The following is a 21,656-nucleotide window of genomic DNA, read 5'->3' as shown; positions in this document are numbered from 1 at the left end:
TTGGGTTTCAAAAGATGCAGTTTATCTCCCAAGCCTCAGAGACTGTTGGAAGAGAGCGGGTCTGGAGGATTGCAGGCACCAGCCACATCAGGAAGGCCACCTCGTTCGTGGGCTTCTTTGGCACTTTGACTATCTGTGGTTGGTTTAGCTGGGCTTGGGACAGAGAGGTTTTGTCCTAGACAGCTGTTTCCCAGGTTTTATAGAGCTAACGTCTCGGTGAGATACAGTCACAGCCCATTTTATTTCGGATACCCCATGCTTCCTCAGCAAGGCAGTGAAGTGCTGTTGAGACTGTTACAGGGGAGTGGACCCTCTGATCGGCCCCTCCAAACCTTGTATTTGAGGAAGAAGAAATCCTAGTGCCAGTACGGGGCTCCAACACAAAGGGCCTGCAACATTTCTCAAAAGAGGCACTACTGGCGTGTGGTACGGGGAAACACTTTGTAATGTATGAGTGTCCCACACATGCCAGATGCTCCAAGGATTGGGGAATGGTACCATCCCTACCTAGGAGACCTTGGCTCCGGTCACTACTCCTAAGATATTTTCCTTACTGAGAATATAATGAAGGACTGGATTAATTATGATCTGTCACTCCTGTGGCCTCTTCATCTTCTGTATTAATTGAGTTCAGACTGGAGTCACATTGCCTGTCTTTGAAATCAAGCTCCACCGCTTACTGAGTATGACCTTGAATGTGGGCATGACCTCAGACAACTACTTAATCTCTCTGTGCCTCTGTTTTCTCATTTAAAATAGGAGATAGTAGTATTAATTACATCTACCTGAAAAGATTTTTGTGCAGATGAAATAGGATAAAGCATGAAAGATGCTTGCCATGACGTCCACTTTCAGAGGTATAATGATTGTATGGGATGATGGTGGCTCCTGAGCTTAACATCGTACTTGAGTGACAAGTTGAAATTGACACTTAAAAGTGACTGCCCCAAAACAGAAGGGCAGCAGGGTCTATCAGAAAGTGGAGTGACCAGGTGGGAGTCAGTAGATTCTGTTTTGCCCACAGTCACAGTTACTGTGTAGCCTTGAACACGTCACTTCCCTTCTCTGGTGTTTGCTTTTTTTTTTTTTTTTTGCGGTACGCGGTCCTCTCACTGCTGTGGCCTCTCCCGCTGTGGAGCACAGGCTCCAGACGCGCAGGCTCAGCGGCCATGGCTCACGGGCCAAGCCGCTCCGCGGCATGTGGGATCTTCCCGGACCGGGGCACGAACCCGCGTCCCCTGCATCGGCAGGCGGACTCTCAACCACTGCTCCACCAGGGAAGCCCCTGGTGTTTGCTTTCTTGATACATTTGCCCTACGTGGTGTCCAAAAGACTGAATGGCATGAGCATTGCGAATGTGCTAAAGCCTGTAACATCTCACAAACAGTTTGATGATATATAATGAGTAACTGATTAGACATCGGTGTTCTACCTACCCCTGATTTGGAAACCTTCATCAGCCAACTGGGAGGACGCATTGAATGGGAACTTCTTGGGAGATGTGTAAACCTGGGGAGCCCACCTGCGTGGTAAACACTGAATTGCTCTCTATCAGCCCATCCTGGCCAATGCGTCCCCCAATGGCATAGGCGAGGAAACCTCAGGCATGCAGGCATGTCATTAAGAGCTCACCACCACGGTCCTGCTGGCTTCCCGACACCCTTCGCCACTGCCCCTTCCCTTCACGGTTGTCTGCTTGTCGCCCCACAGCAACAAAGGCGAGAGAAGGAGCTGCGGAAGCAGCAGGAGAGGGAGCAGCGGCGGCACTACGAGGAACAGATGCGCCGGGAGGAGGAGAGGAGACGCGCGGAGCACGAGCAGGTACAGCTGGGGCCCCACAGGCGGCCCCGCGGGAGCGCCAGCACCAGCCGCCTCTGGGCTGTGGGTCACCTGCTCTTAGGTCTGCTCAGGTTAAGCAGGTTTTTACTCTTCCTCAAGCAACTATTCTCACCTATTCAAAAAGTCAAACGCACAACCTCGGCAAAGCCCACTCATTCAACCTGGCTTCCTCCCCGGGCCGAAGTCCCCTGACGCACCTGGATCTCGTGATTTTCCCAACCCTGGGCATCTACTTTGAAAGTAGCACTGGAGCGTGATAAACAAGCCAAGGGCTCCCCTTTCATCGCTTCAGAAGAGCTTTTCTACTCAGGCAGCTCCGGTCTCCAGGACTTGGAGCCATCGATGCAGGCCCTTTCTCTCTTTGTTAGAATCACATTCTGACAGTGCAGTGGAACTGCAAGATGGTTCCGTTACAAAGGCAGTGCAGGATGGCATTCAACCATTATTTTACCCCTGCTGCTTGCACAGGAGCCTCTGAACTTTATAGCATTGTTCATTTCAGGAAGCCCCTAAAGAGGGAACCTGTCATGAAAAGTTTTAAAATATAGCTCGGTTCTCCAAACCAAAGAGTAACTAACAGCAAAGCACTGAGCCATCTCAGTCCGCTGCAGTTGCAGGTAGAGGGCTCGTGCTTTTGACTGCACGGAAACGCTTTTGCTTCGGTGCGGGGTACCTTTCCTGTTTAGCGAGGAGGTGTCTGGGTATTTTTTCCCCTCCTTCCTTCCACACTTCACTTGGCAGCTCTTGTCACCTTTGAAATTACCGGTTCTTTTTCTCTCTTTCTTTCTCTCGTTGTGTTCCTCTGAATTCTCTGCCACCTACCTCTCCAGGAGTACATCAGGCGACAGTTAGAGGAGGAGCAGAGACAGTTAGAGATCTTGCAGCAGCAGCTACTGCATGAACAAGCTCTACTTCTGGTAATGGGAAAGCCAAGCCAGCTGACCTGCTCTGTGTTCATCGCGCGCGCGCGTGCGTGTGTGTGTGTGTGTGTGTGTGTGTGTGTGTGTGTGTGGTCTCCTCTAACATGCCAGTCAGGAAGGAGGGGATCCTCCAAGCCTCATGGACCTGGAGAATCTCCTAAAACTTAATTCGTTTCCTGACCCAGTGTGCTGAGTCAACGTGTTTAATATACTTGTTATGCATTCTTTATTAACTCCAGCTATTGGTGAAACTTTAACATGAATCCAGCCTTATTATAAGTTCAGACTGTTTTTGAGACCCACTGTGTTTATTGCAGAGCAATGTTTGAGGTCATTTGCAACATGCTGGAATACAATCACAGCAAAGCGCCCCGTAAGGACCCGCTCAGCTCTGTAGTCATGTTTCATTTGCAGACTATTAGTTTTACCCTTATGATGGGAACATTTTGTGTTCCCTGCTCAGGCGGCTTCCACTTGAAGTACTTTTTATTATCATTACTGCACTGCTCTCCAAATGAGCTTCTTGGTGTATCTTTTTTTTTTTAACTGAACTTTTTATTCAGTGGCACTGTGATATTTTTTTTAGCCTGTACGTGGTTTTTGCTAATGGTTTCGTTGGTCCAAGTTTTGTTAAACAAAAGATGATTTAGGCAGTATCTTTAGGTACTTATTTTGTTTTGTACTTAATTGTACATGTTTGAATGATTTAATTACTAAACCAGGAAGTGGACGGTTCCTTATAGGGGTTGCGTGCTGACCCTCCAAACGTCCTCATTATTGCCACTTTCTTGGTTCCAATTCACCAAGGGCAAGTCACTTTGCAAAGGGTGGTATTCTGTAGGGGTTGCCATTAAAACAATAGTGTTTTCATTAAATGCCACATTCTGTGCAGATGCTAACCCAAGGCTGTAGTTTATCTCTATGGCACATCCTGATGTCCTCTTGTGGTTCTGTTGGTATTAAGGTCCTTTGTTATTTATCATCTCTTTTGGTTCCATTGCATGCTTCACTGGTACTGGCCAATGGTTTCCGTATGGTGATTTAGCCTTTTCTTTGTTCTCCTTTCCTGATCTGGACAGGAATATAAGCGCAAACAGTTGGAAGAACAGAGACAAGCAGAAAGACTACAGAGACAGCTAAAGCAAGAGAGAGACTACTTGGTTTCCCTTCAGCATCAGCGGCAGGAGCAGAGGCCCGTGGAGAAGAAGCCACTGTACCATTACAAGGAAGGGATGAGTCCTAGTGAGAAACCAGCGTGGGCCAAGGAGGTAAGTCAGCAAGCAAGTACAGCCTGTACCTGTGCTGCGTTGGAGAAATTGGCCATAATGAGTTTCTCCGGTAGAAACAGAGAGTTAAACTAGTGCTACAAAGTTGGAAAATAATTCATTAGGAGACACACATGCTTTGCTTTGGGAACAACTGTAACATTATTTCTCTACCTTAATCCATTTGTTCTTCTTTTTGTAAGTCACAACAGGAAGTAGAAAATCCTTTTCCTTATTGGAATCCAATTGGGTTTGTGGCAGGAGGATTTTTAGTGACTTTTTCATGGAAGAATATGACTTAAGACTTAAGGAATTCTAGGTAGGATCATTTCCTACCCATACCTAGACCCTAAAAGTGATCATTAGTATTGTCACTAACATTCCATGTTCTGTAGTAACAGTGAACACACAGTGGGACCCAGACTTGTGATTGTGGTTCACTTACCGGGTCAGAGGTCATTTATATTTCTTTTGCAAATACTTTCAAAGTAATGGTCCTTCATTTGCTCAACTACTAGACTAAGAAAGAATTTTCAGGAACTTGACTCTGTGATGAGCTATTTAAAAATCTCATTAAAAATTATTTGAATAGTAGGAAAAAAAGGGTGGTAACCAAATGAGTAAGGCAAACAAACAAAATAATAATTCTCTCCAAGATCAACAACCCTTCTAGGAAGTCGCCTTGTCATCTCATATGCCTGACACCCTGGTTTTCAGTTCTGTCACTAATGTGGCAGCTAATGATTTCCTTTATTTTCTTGTGAGCATAACTAGTCATTTGAAAGGGTGATTTATATTACTCTGCATTTTCTTCTAGTATCTTCAGATATTTATAGCTAGAGCTTATTTCAAGTTATCTAGACTACAATATTACCAGAACCTGATTTCTTACGTAAGATCCTATTTGTATAATTTTTAATTTTCTGCTCTATCTTACATATGTATAGAAAATGCTTGAAATTATGTTGTCCTAATGTTAATAATGGCTGTCTGTGGGAAGTAGAAACTATAGAGTTTTTTTCTTTAAACTTTTTAATACTTTTATGTATTATGTTTTATGTATTTATGTTTAAATCCTTTATAATGATTTTATACTATTTTTGCAAAAGTAATAACCTTGAAAACTTAAAAACTAAATCTGTAGAGAAAAGTCATTCAGTGTCAAGAACGTTTTTGATCACTTTCCCTGAGAGTCTATGAATGCGATTTGTATTTACCTATGTCTGTAACAACTGCCTCTTTCTCCCAGGTCAGTAATTCAATTCTGTGATCCTACTCCCAGGTACAGCGCCAACCCCTTAATAACCCCCCTGTTCTTCCAGCTAAGCACAATTACTATGCTGTCCAACAGCAGCTGATGCGGTTCCTGGCTAGCAGAGGTGTGTCACCTTCCTCCACTGCTAAACCATCCTTTAGCCACGTCAAGCTGAAACCCTCAGCTAAGCCAGACTCACAGCTCATGATCATGGCAGGTATTGAGAGGCTGAAAAACTAGCCTCTCCTAAGCTAATGCCAGTAGCACCTGCAGAAATTAATGGTTCCAGATCAAGACCCCTGTTTGAGCATCGCTCATGGAAGAAAGGTGGACCAGCTTATCCTATTAGACTTGGTCTTGGAGAGCAACTGAAGCCTCAGCGAGCCTCAAGGACCACAGTGAGATCAACAAAGCGATGATCTCGCTCCCAAAGATGTAGCCCAACTCGAGAGTCAGGACTTGAGGTCATTTGTGTGTCCTCTCCCAGCATCTCCAAAGTGGTGAGCCCCCAGTTGTCCATTACAGCAAGTAAGGAGGGCCCTAGAGACTCATGTGTACCTCGGGGCAGGAGGGGCATGAATTCATGCATCCGTACAAGTACCTCGACCCCTCTAAGAAGCGCTGCATCACTAAATGACCTCTCTTTGATGCATGACCCCCTGACCTTCAGTGCTCCCAGCCCCAAGCATGAGTTTAGGAAAGGGACGCCAACAGATCCCATTGGAGAAGACCATGATACCTTGCAAAGCATACCAGAATTTCTTCTGTCCCTTGTGCAGCTCCCTCATGCACAAAGGTACCAGAAAAGGGGGGAAAACATAAAGCAGTTTCCACTTCCTTCTTTCCACCTCTACCCGGCATGTTTTGATTTGAACTTAAACATTTTGACTTCATTATTTTCTAATTACTGTTTGTCCTCATCATTAAATTTCCCGGCCTGTCCTCTCTCTTCAGAACTAATTCACAGTTCCCAAGCTTTCAGAAGCCATGCCGTTCCCGGGGGCAAATCTTTGCAGATATCATCAGGGCAGTTTTGTAGACCTCTTAATTCCCCTGTGCTTCTCAGCCAGGCTCCTAGCAGTAAAGGAAACATAGCCAGTGGGAGTGCAGACAGCAGGGCTGTGTCATCAAGCACACCCGATGTGAGGTTCCCGGGCCATCCTAAGTCTGGGCCACCTCTGGTGGGTGACATCTTCCAAGGTCCCTGGCTTCCTGACAGCTGGAGTTCTTCCTTTGGGCTTCATGGACTTTTAGACATGTGGGAACATTCTTTTAGGACTTTAGATTTAATCCTATCCTCCTGGGTGTGTTTAACATAATCCTGCTTCCAACTAACCACCTATCCATGAAACAGTTCCCAAGTCTTAGAGTGGGTATTCATATTTTAGAAGAAAGATGAAACATTTAGATGATAGAATGAGTGACGGTGCTAAATTGGGGGTTGGAGCAACTGGTATACAAATAAGTACAAATAGTTGTCTGCTTTAGTTTAATTCATCATTTTTTTAACACCCACTTCTTAAAATGGGAATAAAAATGAGTGTGAGAATCCTTATTTTCCTGATCTCTCAATGATTCTAATCAGCAATGTATAAACTTTTCTTCTAGAGCTTTATTTACAGGTTTCTCTTCTTATAGTAGGAGGTAGGTGGGGTTGAAAGTAGCCAGACAGTGAAATACATTTCAAGACTTTAGATATGGACAGAATTTCTAGCTCAGCAGTATCTTAATTATCAACCAATAAAAAGAACGTGGGTTAAACTCTCTTTTGGAGGTAGAATAAAAGGTACCATTTTCTTGTTCAAAGGCATCCTCTGCGAGGATATAATTTGAAAATATCCTCACCAGGGATGGGTAGGCAGCAGCTATACCATGGTCTCCTGTGATAGAGGGTCTGGGCTTTTTTTGCCCCATATGCCATTGAAGACACCACCTGGCCATCTTCCACCCACAGCAGCCTCTTCTGTAATCTGCTCCCGTGTTTGTTTCCTAACTCAGCTCTATACCTTCTCATCAGGGTGGTTTTTCCTTCTTTGATTACTTTTCCATCCACTTACTTTTCCTTATTTCCAATCGACATTTTTTTCACTAGCAGTGTAATATTGTTATAATGTTTCATCCTCTGTGTTTTCGTTGCTTCATTTTGTAAAACATAAATCATCACATTTCTCATCTCCTTTCTTATTAATCTGTCGGATGTAGTAAGAACAAATGAAAATACTTGGTTATTGGCAAATCTTGAGCTCTTCTCTCTCTCCTTTTACTGAGTTTTCTAGTTGTCCTAAATGTTACTTTGACTTTGATTTTCAGATTTCAGCCAGAAAGGAACATTAATGTCTCCATTAAAAGGAGGAGTGGGGGGCAGTCTCACCCCTTTCAAATTCTCTGCCGTTTCTAGATTGGAATGGAAGTCAGATTTGTTTTGTGAAAACATCAATATGATATTCTGTTAAACATCAGCAAAATTTGAAGGGTTTTTTTTCCCACTGGCACTTTTTGAAAGATGGATATTCCTTTTCTTATAATGCCCTTTCTTTCTAATGGTACAGATTCCTGTTTCTTATAATGGCATGTGATTGTCTCGGCCTGGCAATAATTATTTTTTAATTTTCACCAGCACACAGCAGTGACAGAATGCTCTGTCTACATGAGTGTTGCATGCGATGGTATTTTAATATTTTTTTTAACACTTCATCATGTTCTTTCTCTCTGATGCATGCCAGTCATCTGGCCATGGTTTTATTTGGCAAATGATGGGCCAAGATGTCTCTTTATATCCCATCAGCCCATTGGACTTTGAAATTCTTGTACATAAGAACTCTTCTCCACTTGTTTTCTCTGCTCTACACTGATGGTTTTTTCTTTTTATATGAATTATTTTATATATGAGGTCCCATATTACTATTTAGAGAGTTTATGGCTCTTTTCCCATCTTTCCTCAGTTTCTGCTTATCTCTCTTAAGATTTAGCATGAGAGAGACCTGACAGGAAATAGGAAAGAGCTTGTTTGAGTTCAAGTTCTTCCACTTACGGTCTTTGTGACCTGGAAGTCTCATAGTCTTCCTGAGGTGCAGCCTCCACACCTATACTTCCTGTCTCAAGGTTGGGAGGATCCTGGGCAACCATGTTTGTGAATGTGCCATTGAAACTGTAGGCGCTGTACAAATGCAAATGAAATACATGATTCAACATATTTCTGTTTTGCTCCCAAGGCCATTGTTGCCCACAAGGAATAAGTGTTTTGCCTCTGTTGTTTCTGGTTGGGATTTCACATGCATCTCCCATCTCTTCCACTTACCTCTCCCCGGTGATAGATACACAGTTTTTAATTTCCCATCTCAGCTTGCCAAAGATTTGCCTCATTACTTTTAAGTTATGTGCTCCACTCACATGAGGATCTGTACTTTTCTGTGCTATCAGTGGTTAGGAGTAGATCTTGGAAAACTAGTCCAGGCCCTTATCTTTAGACAAGGTTACATTTTAAGCATTCCCTATGAATGAGAGCCTCCCCTGTCCTCAAAGGTGCCCCAGAGAAGGGATAGCACCAGTCTTACTCAGCAGCCATCTGCCCATGTGGTTTTGCCAAAAGACAGCGTGATTCAGCTCTTCATGTGCCCAGTGAGTGCAGGGTCAGAGTACCTAACGAGGACTCAAAAATCATTGGACTTCTTTCTCTTCCTCCAACATTGCCAGTAAAGACAAAAATCAAATTGTTTTGTCCAGTTGGGGAAAAAATATTCCCATACGATTGTGTTCAATTCACCACATGTTAGCTCTTAAGGCAGGCCTTCTAAGAGCTTCGTAAACCCCACAGACCCTACAGTCATATAAAGTATTATTAAAATGCACCCATATGACAATAGTAAATATATTTTGTTGTCAACATTTAAAAAATTACTTCTATAATTTTGTTTTGAAATTCTCTCTCAGCAGCTATCATTCATTATTGCTAAGTGAGACACTGGAAGCTATAAATTGTTCTCAAATGTACAAAACAATTTAACAGTTGACATTGATATAATGTTTACACTTATACATGTTTCAATGTATTTTTATTTATTTTGAAATTTTTTCAAATACTGTAATTAACGTGTTTCTTTTCAGGTCGTCTGTATTCATGCAACTTTTATATATCTCAAAGACCTTAGACATGACTCTCAGTACCCAGTGGATAACACAGTCCTGCCTGGAGCAGAATTTTATTTCTGAGACCACAGTTATTTTTTCTTTCTCCCCGTAATGCTGTAATAAATAGTATAGCATTTCTGTGGAAGTTATCCAAACCTCTCCAAAGTTATTTTAGTTTTGATGTTAAAATGATCCTTTTAATAAGAAGAAAACCTGATTCTATAGTAAAATTGATCAGTCTCTCCTAGTATTGTTCTCTGTATTTATTGATAATCCCGTCAAGTGTGAAATCCTTTGTTATAGATGTCTTGTTGTTATGGTCTAGCACCTTGACACTGTTTATCTGATGCTACTAGAACACTCTTTTTTGATGGTACTTAAGATATTTTACAACTTCTTGGCAGCAAGAGGTTGGAGCAAAGACTCAGCTAATAGATTTTTTTTTTTTTTTAGTATCATGAAAAGCAGACTGAAACATATCTTGATTGTAAGCCAGTTTTTAATCATAAAATATTCTTAATCTGGGGGAAAACACCTTCTTTTTTGTCTCACTCACTGTTCAGTTAGTAGACATAAGATGTGATGAATCAGGAGACAGGCCTTTGCCCAGTAGCAAAATAAGCAGAAAGGCCAGCTTCCCCTCTGTCCATTTGAAACTGTTATTTGGATGTTTAATTTGATATATTTGCTCCAATACCCTTTGGTGCAAAAGCAACAGGCAGCATTATCTTCCTAAAGACTTTAGGACCAGATTTTCTTGAGACAAAGTAGCCGGATGCCTCATTGTTACACCTGTCACATAGATTTTCAAATTTCTTTGGACAAACTTCAACCCAGGAAATTTCACCACATTGGACTTATCCTGAAATAATCTGCTGGGTATAACAATAGATTATTCACACCATATATTTATGATGGCACAAACTGAAACATAGTAATGGTAGGATTTAGTATTTAACTTAGAGAAGGCATAGCAAATGTTACTAGAAGTACATTAGTGATAGCTACACTCGACTAATTAAACCCATTAACTGCCTGTGAAAATTAGCACCCCACTTTGTGCCCCATTCATTTCTAACAACAGCTTTAGGGCCCGTGTGGCCCACAGTCCTATTAGAGACAAAGGTGGTGCCTTTACTGGAGCCTTGTTACTGGCAGTTGCCAAAAAAATTCTTTATCTCAAATATAATTTCTTTGTTCAAGATGGAGTCTTGGGGGACAGACTTTGTTATTTTTAATGTGCTGTTTCTGAATGTGGGTTTAAAATAGTCTGAGGATACTTTACAGCTAAAAAAACAATAATAGCAAGTACTCTTCACTCCCTTATAATATTTGGCTCCTAAATGTCAGGTAATAAGTGGCTATAGTTTGGATAGCCAGGTATTTATCTGAAAATGAGTCCAAACCTCTTGGATTCCTGACCTCAGACAGCAATGGTTTGGATGGTGAGAGTTCAGGTAGTGAGGGGTACTTATACATGTGATTTATCTATTTAATGGTCTTCCCTGGAAATAAGAAAATGGTTAATATTTGACTAATTCCAGTCATCTGGAAATAGTCACCTTCTTTTCAAAGAGTCTAGTATTTGGAAAAGCAATACATTGCATGCCTTGGTCTCAGTTTATCTGTGATTGTCCTTGCAGGACTTTCTCTTCTTTGTGGTCTTATCTCAAGTCAGGCTTTGTTATTTCCTTTTGCTCAATGCAGTAATAGCCCATTGTTGCTGATGTAATACTTTGCACACATACACATACAAAGTATACATGTTCTGGTTTATATTCCTGGCTTTTTGCAGCTAATCTTATTTGGTATGTGGTAAGCTTCTGGGACGTGGAATTTCAAAACCAAAGTCACCTAGATGCCAATTGTATGTACCCTGCACAGCCACGGTCAGGGAAGAGGTGTTCAAATTACCACTAAGTAGAGGCAAGAGGGTGGTTTTCTACACTATGGCACATGTTAACATGTTAACATGTTTGTAGTTGATTTGAGAGTTTTAAAAACAGACTTATTTTGTGTATGAGACTGAGTCTGCCTCTAAAGGTTCAAAATAAGGTAGGGAGGATGGGAAAGAATAGCTCTTTTGAATTTTCCTTTCAAATCAGGAAGTAAAATAGATAAAAAAAGCTCTTCGCTGAGACATACAAATATGTCTTGAGGACCTGCATGTGGGTTCCATGACAGGCTCTTGCAACACAAAGATAGTGAGTCAGCAGAAGAGAGTTACGGGTCATCAGGGTAGGGTGCATTCCCCCCGTGAATTTGGAAATTACAACTGTCAAATTGACCCTAAAGAAATAAAGGGCAGGGCAAGGTGGACCTGGAAGAAAAGTGCTAGACCTCTTAAAGCTGTCGAAGATTTTAAATCATGTCTTGCAGTGTACATTTTGTTTATCTAAAATTTCCTTTAATTTGTCCTCTGCCACGGTCTGTCTGCAGCAAATAAGTTACCAAGGGTAACTTTTGCCTGTAAAGAGAGCCTTCCCTCTAAAGCACTTCTGATCAGTTATCCCCTCTGGGCTGAGAGAGATTCTGCAGAAAGGGAATGACAAGGAAATGAAGTATCCAGAAAGGAGAGAGGGTTGGAGGGGAGAGAGGAGAGGAGGAGTAGCAAGAATGAGTGCCATGTGTAGAGAAACAGGCAGGAGGAGGGTAGAGGGAGGTAGTGGAGCCCAGGCTGGAATGGAAAGAAGGTGCTGGGACAAATGTATTCTAGAGAGCCGGGAGAGACACCCGAAAAGAAAGGGAGAAAAAGAGAGAAAAAGAAAATGATACGGGAAGTCAGTTTAAGATGGGCCAGGGCTTCTCTGGTGGTGCAGTGGTTGAGAGTCCGCCTGCCGATGCAGGGGACACGGGTTCTTGCCCCGGTCTGGGAAGATCCCACATGCCGCGGAGCGGCTGGGCCCGTGAGCCATGGCCGCTGATCCTGCACGTCCGGAGCCTGTGCTCCGCAACAGGAGAGGCCACAACAGTGAGAGGCCCACGTACCGGAAAAATAAATAAATAAAAAATAAGACAGGCCATGCTTATTGAGTGAGAGGCCCACTTGCCCATGAGTAGGGCATGTGAAGAAATCAATGGCGGTGAGTACGCTCAGCTTATCCTCCTGCCAGCCCTCCTGTGTTCTTTCCTGCCCTGTCCCATGAGTCAGCTCAAAGCAGTTTTCTATTTTCCCCAAGCGATCGTAATGCCCGCCGTAGTTACCTCTCTCCCTCACTGACCCCTGGCTTTGTGACCGATTAGCAGGACGGTGTTCCAACTAATGCACGGTAAACTCTTAAGCAGATCCCTAATTCCCAGCCAACGGAATAGCACGAGATAATGGGTGATGGAAGGATGATGGCTTAAGTGTTCTGTGAGTTCTTCACGCTAGTATTTACTCTGACAGAAAGAGCTTTTTGCAAATTTCTGATGCAGAGCAGATAGGGAGAGCTTCATCTTTCTAAAGTAATTTGATCAGAGGGATACAAAATGGCTGTGCAGGTGACTACAGAAAATCGTAACTAGGAAGTAAATCAGTTTCCATCCATTGAGGTACTCTTTTTTCTTTCTTTCTTTCTTTCTTTTTTCATTTTTTGGCTTCTAGGTAGAAGAACGGTCAAGGCTCAACCGGCAGAGTTCACCTGCCATGCCTCACAAGGTTGCCAACAGGATATCAGACCCCAACCTGCCCCCACGGTCGGAGTCCTTCAGCATCAGTGGGGTTCAGCCTGCTCGGACACCCCCCATGCTCAGACCAGTAGATCCCCAGGTACATCCTCCCTTCATTCCACTGGCTTTTTTCAACAGGTATACAGTAAAGTCTAATAAAAGCCCAGGAAATTGTAATATGGTTTCAGGCATGGGTCCAGCCAACTCATGGCTTTTAATATCAAATCTCTAGTAAGATAGGAGACCCCACTGAATGTGAAAGGCAGCAGAAGGAGTAAGAAAGAAAAAAGCACCATCCTTAACTTTAAGCCAACCACAAAGTCACTTCTTGGTAAATTGCCTCTCTGGAGACCCCGGGGAGTTCCTGCCAGGTCAGAACTAGCATCCTTTTAGTTATAATTACCAAAACTAACATTTGTGTAGACCTTTGATACGTATAAACTATTATATTATCTTTTGTTCCTTGGGATTTTCGCATGAGCCTGAAACTGAAAAAATTAAATGGACTAGGTAAGGTAAAATTGTGTCTTCTAAGCCAGTGGTTTTCAAAGTGTGGCCACTGGGCCAGCAGCATAGCATGAGCCAGAAACTTGGTAGAAACGTAGATTCTGAGGCCCACCTCAGACCTACTGGTCAGCAACTCTAGGGTTGGGGCCTGGCAGTCTGGGGTTTAATAGCCTCCAAGTGATTCTGATGCACTTTGAAGTTTGAGAACCATTGTTTTAAGCTATTTGGAAAAGAAAAGAAGATATCTCCACTTTTAGATAAGGAGGAAGTTTCTGGAAGTTTTAGAGGATTTTATATATACCAAAAATGAAGTAGGAATTGAAATGAAGTATGAAATTAGATGAAAAATAAAGGTAATATAGATGTTTTCACCCAAATGTCTTAAACTTCTTCCAGGTATCCTGTGTTAACACTTCCACAGAATATTCTGAGGTCACCTTTGAAATCTATAATGCTATTTGAACTGGAGTTTAAAAGTAGATACAATCAAGGAGTCTTGGTTTTAAGTTTGCCTTTAGTATATGAGGTCCAAGATTTTTCAGTACCAGCCAGCTTGGCACTTGTTTGTTTTTATTTGTATATGAGTCCAGGCCTAACCTTCCATGGCGTACTTTTTTTTTTTAATAGAAATCATGCCAATTATAAACCATGGTTATAAGCAGACTCAATTTGAAACCATAACTGCAGCAAATTTCAAGGTTTCTTAATATTTAATATTTTTTTTAATACAGCAGGCTCTTATTAGTTACCCATTTTATACATATTAGTGTATACATGTCAATCCCAATCTCCCAATTCATCCCACCACCACCATCCCCACCCCACCGCTTTCCCCCTTTGGTGTCCATACGTTTTTCTCTACACCTGTGTCTCAATTTCTGCCCTGCAACCAGTTATCTGTACCATTTTTCTAGGTTCCACATATATGCATTAGCATACAATATTTGTTTTTCTCTTTCTGACTTAACTTCACTCTGTATGCCAGTCTCTAGATCCATCCACATCTCTACAAATGACCCAATTTCGTTCCTTTTTGTGGCTGAGTAATATTCCATTGTATATATGTACCACATCTTCTTTATCCATTTGTCTGTTGATGGGCATTTAGGTTGCTTCCATGACCTGGTTATTGTAAATAGTGCAGCAATGAACATTGGGTACTTTTTTTTTTTTTTTTTTTTTGTGGTACGTGGGCCTCTCACTGTTGTGGCCTCTCCCATTGTGGAGCACAGGCTCTGGAGGCACAGGCTCAGCGGCCATGGCTCACGGGCCCAGCTGCTCCACGGCACGTGGGATCTTCCCGGACTGGGGCACAAACCTGTGTCCCCTGCATCGGCATGCAGACTCTCAACCACATGTGTCTTTTTGAATCATGATTTTCTCTGGGTATATGCCCAGTAGTGGGATTGCTGGGTCATATGGTAATTCTATTTTTAGTTTTTTAAGGAACCTCCATACTGTTCTCCATAGTGGCTGTATCAATTTATGTTCCCACCAACAGGGCAAGAGGGTTCCCTTTTCTGCACACCCTCTCCAGCATTTGTTGTCTGTAGATTTTCCGATCATGCCCATTCTAACTGATGTGAGGTGATACCTCATTGTAGTTTTGATTTGCATTTCTCTAATAAGTAGTGATGTTGAGCAGCTTTTCATGTGCTTCTTGGCCATCTGTATGTCTTCTTTGGAGAAATGTCTATTTAGGTCTTCTGCCCATTTTTGGATTGGGTTGTTTGTTTTTTTAATATTGAGCTGCATGAGCTGTTTATATATTTTGGAGATTAATCCTTTGTCCATTGATTCATTTGAAAATATTTTCTCCTATTCTGAGGGCTGTCTTTTCATCTTGTTTGTAGTTTCCTTTGCTTTGCAAAAGCTTTGAAGTTTCATTACGTCCCATTTGTTTATTTTTGTTTTTATTTCCATTACTCTAAGGAGGTGGATCAAAAAAGATCTTGCTGTGATTTATGTCAAAGTGTGTTCTTCCCATGTTTTCCTCTAAGAATCTTACAGTGTCCGGTCTTACATTTAGGTCTCTAATCCACTTTGAGTTCATTTTTGTGTATGGTGTTAGGGAGTCTTCTAATTTCATTCTTTTACATGTAGCTGTCCAGTTTCCCCAGCACAACTTATTGAAGAGACTGTCTTTTCTCCATTGTATATCCTTGCCTCCTTTGTCATAGATTACTTAATCATAGGTACATGGGTTTATCTCTGGGCTATCTATCTTGTTCCATTGATCTATATTTCTGCTTTTGTGCCAGTACCATATTGTCTTGATTACTGTAGCTTTGTAGTATAGTCTGAAGTCAGGGAGTCTGATTCCTCCAGCTCTGTTTTTTTCCCCTCAAGACTGCTTTGGCTATTCGGGGTCTTTTGTGTCTCCATACAAATTTTAAGATTTTTTTGTTCTAGGTCTGTAAAAAATGCCATTGGTAATTTGATAGGGATTGCATTTAATCTGTAGATTGCTTTGGGTAGTATAGTCATTTTAACAATATTGATTCTTCCAGTCCAAAAACATGGTATATCTCTCCATCTGTTTGTATCATGTTTAATTTCTTTCATCAGTGTCTTATAGTTTTCTGCATACAGGTCTTTTGTCTCCCTAGGTAGGTTTATTCCTAGGTATTTTATTCTTTTTGTTGCAATGGAAAATAGGAGTCTTTCCTTAATTTCTCTTTCAGGTTTTTCATCATTAGTGTACAGGAATGTAAGAGATTTCTGTGCATTAATTTTGTATCCTGCTACTTTACCAAATTCATTGATTAGCTCTAGTAGTTTTCTGGCGGCATCTTTACGATTCTCTATATATAGTATCATGTCATCTGCAAACAGTGACAGTTTTACTTCTTCTTTTCCAATTTGTATTCCTTTTATTTCTTTTTCTTCTCTGATTGCCGTGGCTAGGACTTCCAAAACTGTTGAATAATATTGGTGAGAGTGGACATCCTTGTCTTGTTCCTGATCTTAGAGGAAATGCTTTCAGTTTTTCACCATTGAGAATGATGTTGGCTGTGCGTTTGTCATATATGGCCTTTATTATGTTGAGGTAGGTTCCCTCTATCCCCACTTTCTGGAGAGTTTTTATCATAAATGGGTGTTGAATTTTGTCAAAAGGTTTTTCTGCATCTATTGAGATGATCATATGGTTTTCCTTCTTCAATTTGTTAATATGGTGTATCCCATTGATCAATTTGCATATATTGAAGAATCCTTGCATCCCTGGGATAAATCCCACTTGATCGTAGTGTATGATTCTTTTAATGTGTTGTTGGATTCTGTTTGCTAGTATTTTGTTGAGGATTTTTGCATCTATATTCATCAGTGATATTGGTCTGTAATTTTCTTTTTTTGTAGTATCTTTGTCTGGTTTTGGTATCAGGATGATGGTGGCCTCACAGAATGAGTTTGAGAGTGTTCCTTCCTCTTCAGTTTTTTGGAAGAGTTTGAGAAGGATGGGTGTTAGCTCTTCTCTAAATGTTTGATAGAATTCACCTGTGAAGCCATCTGGTCCTGAACTTTTGTTTGTTGGAAGATTTTTAATCGCAGTTTCAATTTCATTACTTGTGATTGTTCTGTTCATATTTTCTATTTCTTCCTGGTTCAGTCTTGGAGGGTTATACCTTTCTAAGAATTTGTCCATTTCTTCCAGGTTGTCTATTTTATTGGCATAGAGTTGCTTGTAGTAGTCTCTTAGGATGCCTTGTATTTCTGCGGTGTCTGTTGTAACTTCTCCTTTCTCATTTCTAATTTTATTGATTTGAGTCCTCTCCTTCTTTTTCTTGATGAGTCTGGCTAATGGTTTATCAATTTGTTTATCTTCTCAAATAACCAGCTTTTAGTCTTATTGATCTTTGCTATCGTTTTCTTTGTTTCTATTTCATTTATTTCTGCTCTGGTCTTTATTATTTCTTTCCTTCTGCTAACTTTGGGTTTTGTTTGTTCTTCTTTCTCTAGTTCCCTTAGATGTAAGGTAGATTGTTTATTTGAGATTTTTCTTGTTTCTTGAGGTAGGCTTGTATTGCTATAAACTTCCCTCTTAGAACTGCTTTTGCTGCATCCCATAGGTTTTGGATCATCGTGTTTTCATTGTCCTTTGTCTCTAGGTATTTTTTAATTTCCTCTTTGATTTCTTCAGTGATCTCTTGGTTATTTAGTAACGTATTGCTTAGCCTCCATGTGTTTGTGTTTTTTATGTTTTTTTTTCCCTATAATTGATTTCTAATCTCATAGCATTGTGGTCAGTAAAGATGCTTGATATGATTTCAATTTTCTTAAGTTTACTAAGGCTTGATTTGTGACCCAAGATGTGATCTATCCTGGAGAATGTTCTGTGCACACTTGAGAAGAAAGTGTAATCTGCTGTTTTTGGATGGAATGTCCTATAAATATCAATTAAACCTATCTGGTCTATTGTGTCATTTAAAGCTTGTGTTTCCTTATTAATTTTCTGTTTGGATGACCTGTCCATTGGTGTAAGTGAGGTGTTAAAGTCCCCCACTATTATTGTGTTACTGTCGATTTCCTCTTTTATAGCTGTTAGCACTTGCCTTATGTATTGAGGTGCTCCTGTGTTGGGTGCATACATATTTATAATTGCTATATCTTCTTCTTGGATTGATCCCTTGATCATTATGTAGTGTCCTTCTTTGTCTCTTGTAACATTCTTTTTTTTTTTTTTTTTTTTTTTTTTGCGGTACATGGGCCTCTCACTGTTGTGGCCTCTCCCGTTGCGGAGCACAGGCTCCGGACGCGCAGGCTCAGCAGCCATGGCTCATGGGCCCAGCCGCTCCACAGCATGTGGGATCTTCCTGGACCAGGGCATGAACCCGTGTCCCCTGCATCAGCAGGCGGACTCTCAACCACTGCACCACTAGGGAAGCCCTCTTGTAACATTCTTTATTTTAAAGTCTATTTTATCTGCTATGAGTATTCCTACTCCAGCTTTCTTTTGATTTCCATTTGCATTGAATATCTTTTTCCATCCCCTCACTTTCAGTCTGTATGTGTCCCTAGGTCTGAAGTGGGTCTCTTGCAAACAGCATATATATTGGTCTTGCTTTTGTATCCACTCACCGAGCCTGTGTCTTTTGGTTGGAACATTTAATCCATTCATGTTTAAAGTAATTATCAATGTGTATGTTCCTATTACCATTTTCTTAATTGTTTTGGGTTTGTTTTTGTAGGTCCTTTTCTTCTCTTGTGTTTCTCTCTTAGAGAAGTTCCTTTAGCATTTGTTGTAGAGCTGGTTCGGTGGTGCTGAATTCTTAGATTTTGCTTGTCTGTAAAGCTTTTGATTTCGCCCTTGAATCTGAGTGAGATCCTTGCCAGGTAGAGTAATCTTGGTTGTAGTTTCTTCCCTTTCATCACTTTAAATATGTCATGCCACTCCCTTCTGGCTTGTAGAGTTTCTGCTGAGAAATCAGCTGTTAACCTTATGGGAGTTCCCTTGTATGTTATTTTTCGTTTTTCCCTTGCTGCTTTCATTAATTTTCTTTGTCTTTAATTTTTGCCAATTTGATTACTGTGTGTCTCAGTGTGTTTCTCCTCGGGTTTATCCTGTATGGGTTTATCCTGCACTTCCTGGACTTGGGTGGCTATTTCCTTTCCCATGTTAGGGAAGTTTTCAACTATAATCTCTTCAAATATTTGCTTGCATCCTTGCTCTCTCTCTTCTCCTTCTGGGACCCCTATGATGCAAATGTTGTTGCGTTTAATGTTGTCCCAGAGGTCTCTTAGGCTGTCTTCATTTCTTTTCATTCTTTTTTCTTTATTCTGTTCCACAGCAGTGAATTCCACCATTCTGTCTTCCAGGTCACTTATCCATTCTTCTGCCTCAGTTATTCTGCTATTGATTCCTTCTAGTGTATTTTTCATTTCAGTTATTGTATTGTTCATCTCTGTTTGTTTGTTCTTTAATTCTTCTAGGTCTTTGTTAAACATTTCTTGCATCTTCTTAATCTTTGCCTCCATTCTTTTTCCAGGATGAGGTCCTGGATCATCTTCACTATCATTATTCTGAATTCTTTTTCTGGAAGGTTGCCTATCTCCACTTCATTTAGTTGTTTTTCTGGGGTTTTGTCTTGTTCCTTCACCTGGTACATAGCCCTCTGCCTTTTCATCTTGTCTGTCTTTCTGTGAATGTGGTTTTTGTTCCACAGGCTGCAGGATTGTAGTTCTTCTTGCTTCTGCTGTCTGCCCTGTGGTGGATGAGGCTATCTAAGAGGTTTGTCCATGGGGTACATTTTTATAGAAACTTCTCTTTTAACACACAAACTTCCTCTTTAAAAAGCCCCTAACTTTGACCTTTTAGGATACTATTGCCCTGTAAAAGGGGGAAGTAGAGGGAAAACTTGTGAAACTCTATTGAAGTGAGTAGGAAATGAAAATGTAGATACCCTGTGACAGCTAATTGGATTAAACATTCTTTAGGAGCTTCAATTTTTGTTTTTATTTTGGGGGCTCTTTTAAAGTAGGTTTGTGTTTTGTACTACATTTTTTAAAATTTATTTTATTGAAGTATAGTTGATTTACAATGTTGTGTTCGTTTCTGTTTTACAGCAAAGTGATTCAGTTAAACATAAACATATTATATTCTTTTTCATATTCTTTTCCATTATGGTTTATCACAGGATACTGAATATAGTTCCCTGTGCTGTACAGTAGGACCTTGTTGTTTATCCATTCTATACATGGTAGTTGGCATCTGTTAATCTCAAACTCCCAATACGTTCCTTCCCCACCCCCCTCCGCCTTGGCAACCACAAATCTGTTCTCAATGTCTGTGAGTCTATTTCATAGATAAGTTCATTTTTGTCATATTTTAGATTCCACATATAATTCTACTTTATTGTATTTGTCTTTTTTTCTTTCTGACTTACTTCATTTTGTATGATAATCTCTGGGTCCATCCGTGTTGCTGCAAATGGCAATATTTCATTCCTTCTTATGGCTGAGTAATATTCCGTTGTATATATGCACCACATCTTCTTTATCCATTCCTCTGTCGATGGACATTTAAGTTGCTTCCATGTCTTGGCTGTTGTAAACAGTGCTGCTATGAACATTGGGGTGCATGTACTACATATTTGTAAGATAGGCTTTGTTTTCATATTAATAATATATTTAATGATATTTACCCTTAATATAAATTTGATTGGTTACAGTTCTATTCTGGTTGAAGCATAACATTCCATTGAACTGGACTTTGAGAATTGCCTCTGAACCATAATGAATAACATTGCAGGTTTCAGACCCAGGATAGTCTGAAGAGGCTGGGGCAGGGCTGCTCCAGGGATAAGACCTCAAGGGCAAGAGGAACGGGGCCAGGCTGGTGGAGGAGGGCTATAGAGATGCTCCCCAGCAGTCTGGGCACTGAGATTTCAATCCAAAGAGGGTCTGGTAGGTCCCTTGTACAAAGCAGATACTAGATTAATGTTTGTGGGATTAACAGTTTAATTTAGAAAGTACTCTAGATGTTTTCCCAGCCAAGATTGACTGAGCACCTTCACATGCCAGGCCCGGTGCTAGACTCAGAGATAGGAGGTCAGACATGGCTCTTGTCTCTGAGGAGCTTACCTATGTGATGGACGGGGACTCAGGCTCACATGAGCACAATGAAGTGTGAGCAGTGCTAATGGTAAAGGGTACTCAGAACTCTAGATGTTCATGATTTGTCTTAAAAAGCCACCCTTCTGCCTAAAGACTACATTTCTTCCCTGCATGAACATCAACACATGCCAAATTATGAGACTTACCACAACTCTAAAAGAAACGTCCTGGTCTCGAGAGTTATATAATATCCTAACTGGTAAGAGCCAGTTTACCAGAAAGCAGGATAGTGTAGCAGTTAGGCTATGGGGTTACAATACCGGAACTACAATCAAGCGTATGTGTGGGTTATAATCCAGGCTCTGGCACGTATTAACTGTGAAATCTAGGTTGTTACTTACCCTCTCTAATCCTTACATTCTCATGAGGAAAATAATTGTGTCCGTCTCATGGTCGATTTAGTGAGTTCACAAGAAGTAAGATGTTCAGAGCAATTCTTGTTTCACAGAGCACTCCCTGAAGTCAAAGTGAGGAGGTTGA

At 41.0% G+C, this 21,656-nt stretch overlaps 1 protein-coding gene across 5 annotated transcripts in view; it reads left to right on the top strand.

The window, feature by feature from the left end:
* TNIK (TRAF2 and NCK interacting kinase) overlaps positions 1–21,656 on the top strand; it is a 414,569-nt gene that overhangs the window by 333,036 nt on the left and 59,877 nt on the right. For 2 of the 5 annotated variants that reach the window (XM_032631525.1, XM_032631524.1), the window contains exons 13-15: positions 1,711–1,821; positions 3,839–4,027; positions 12,994–13,158. In XM_032631525.1, coding sequence (XP_032487416.1) covers positions 1,711–1,821; positions 3,839–4,027; positions 12,994–13,158 — 465 coding nt within the window. Of the gene's footprint in view, positions 1–1,710; positions 1,822–2,669; positions 2,757–3,838; positions 4,028–12,993; positions 13,159–21,656 lie in introns of all 5 variants that reach the window. The other 3 variants (XM_032631527.1, XM_032631526.1, XM_032631528.1) reach the window with 2 other exon arrangements.

The sequence above is a fragment of the Phocoena sinus genome, chromosome 4 (genome assembly GCF_008692025.1).
Source record: "Phocoena sinus isolate mPhoSin1 chromosome 4, mPhoSin1.pri, whole genome shotgun sequence".
NCBI lineage: Eukaryota > Metazoa > Chordata > Mammalia > Artiodactyla > Phocoenidae > Phocoena > Phocoena sinus.
This window is presented reverse-complemented; position numbering and strand designations above follow the sequence as displayed.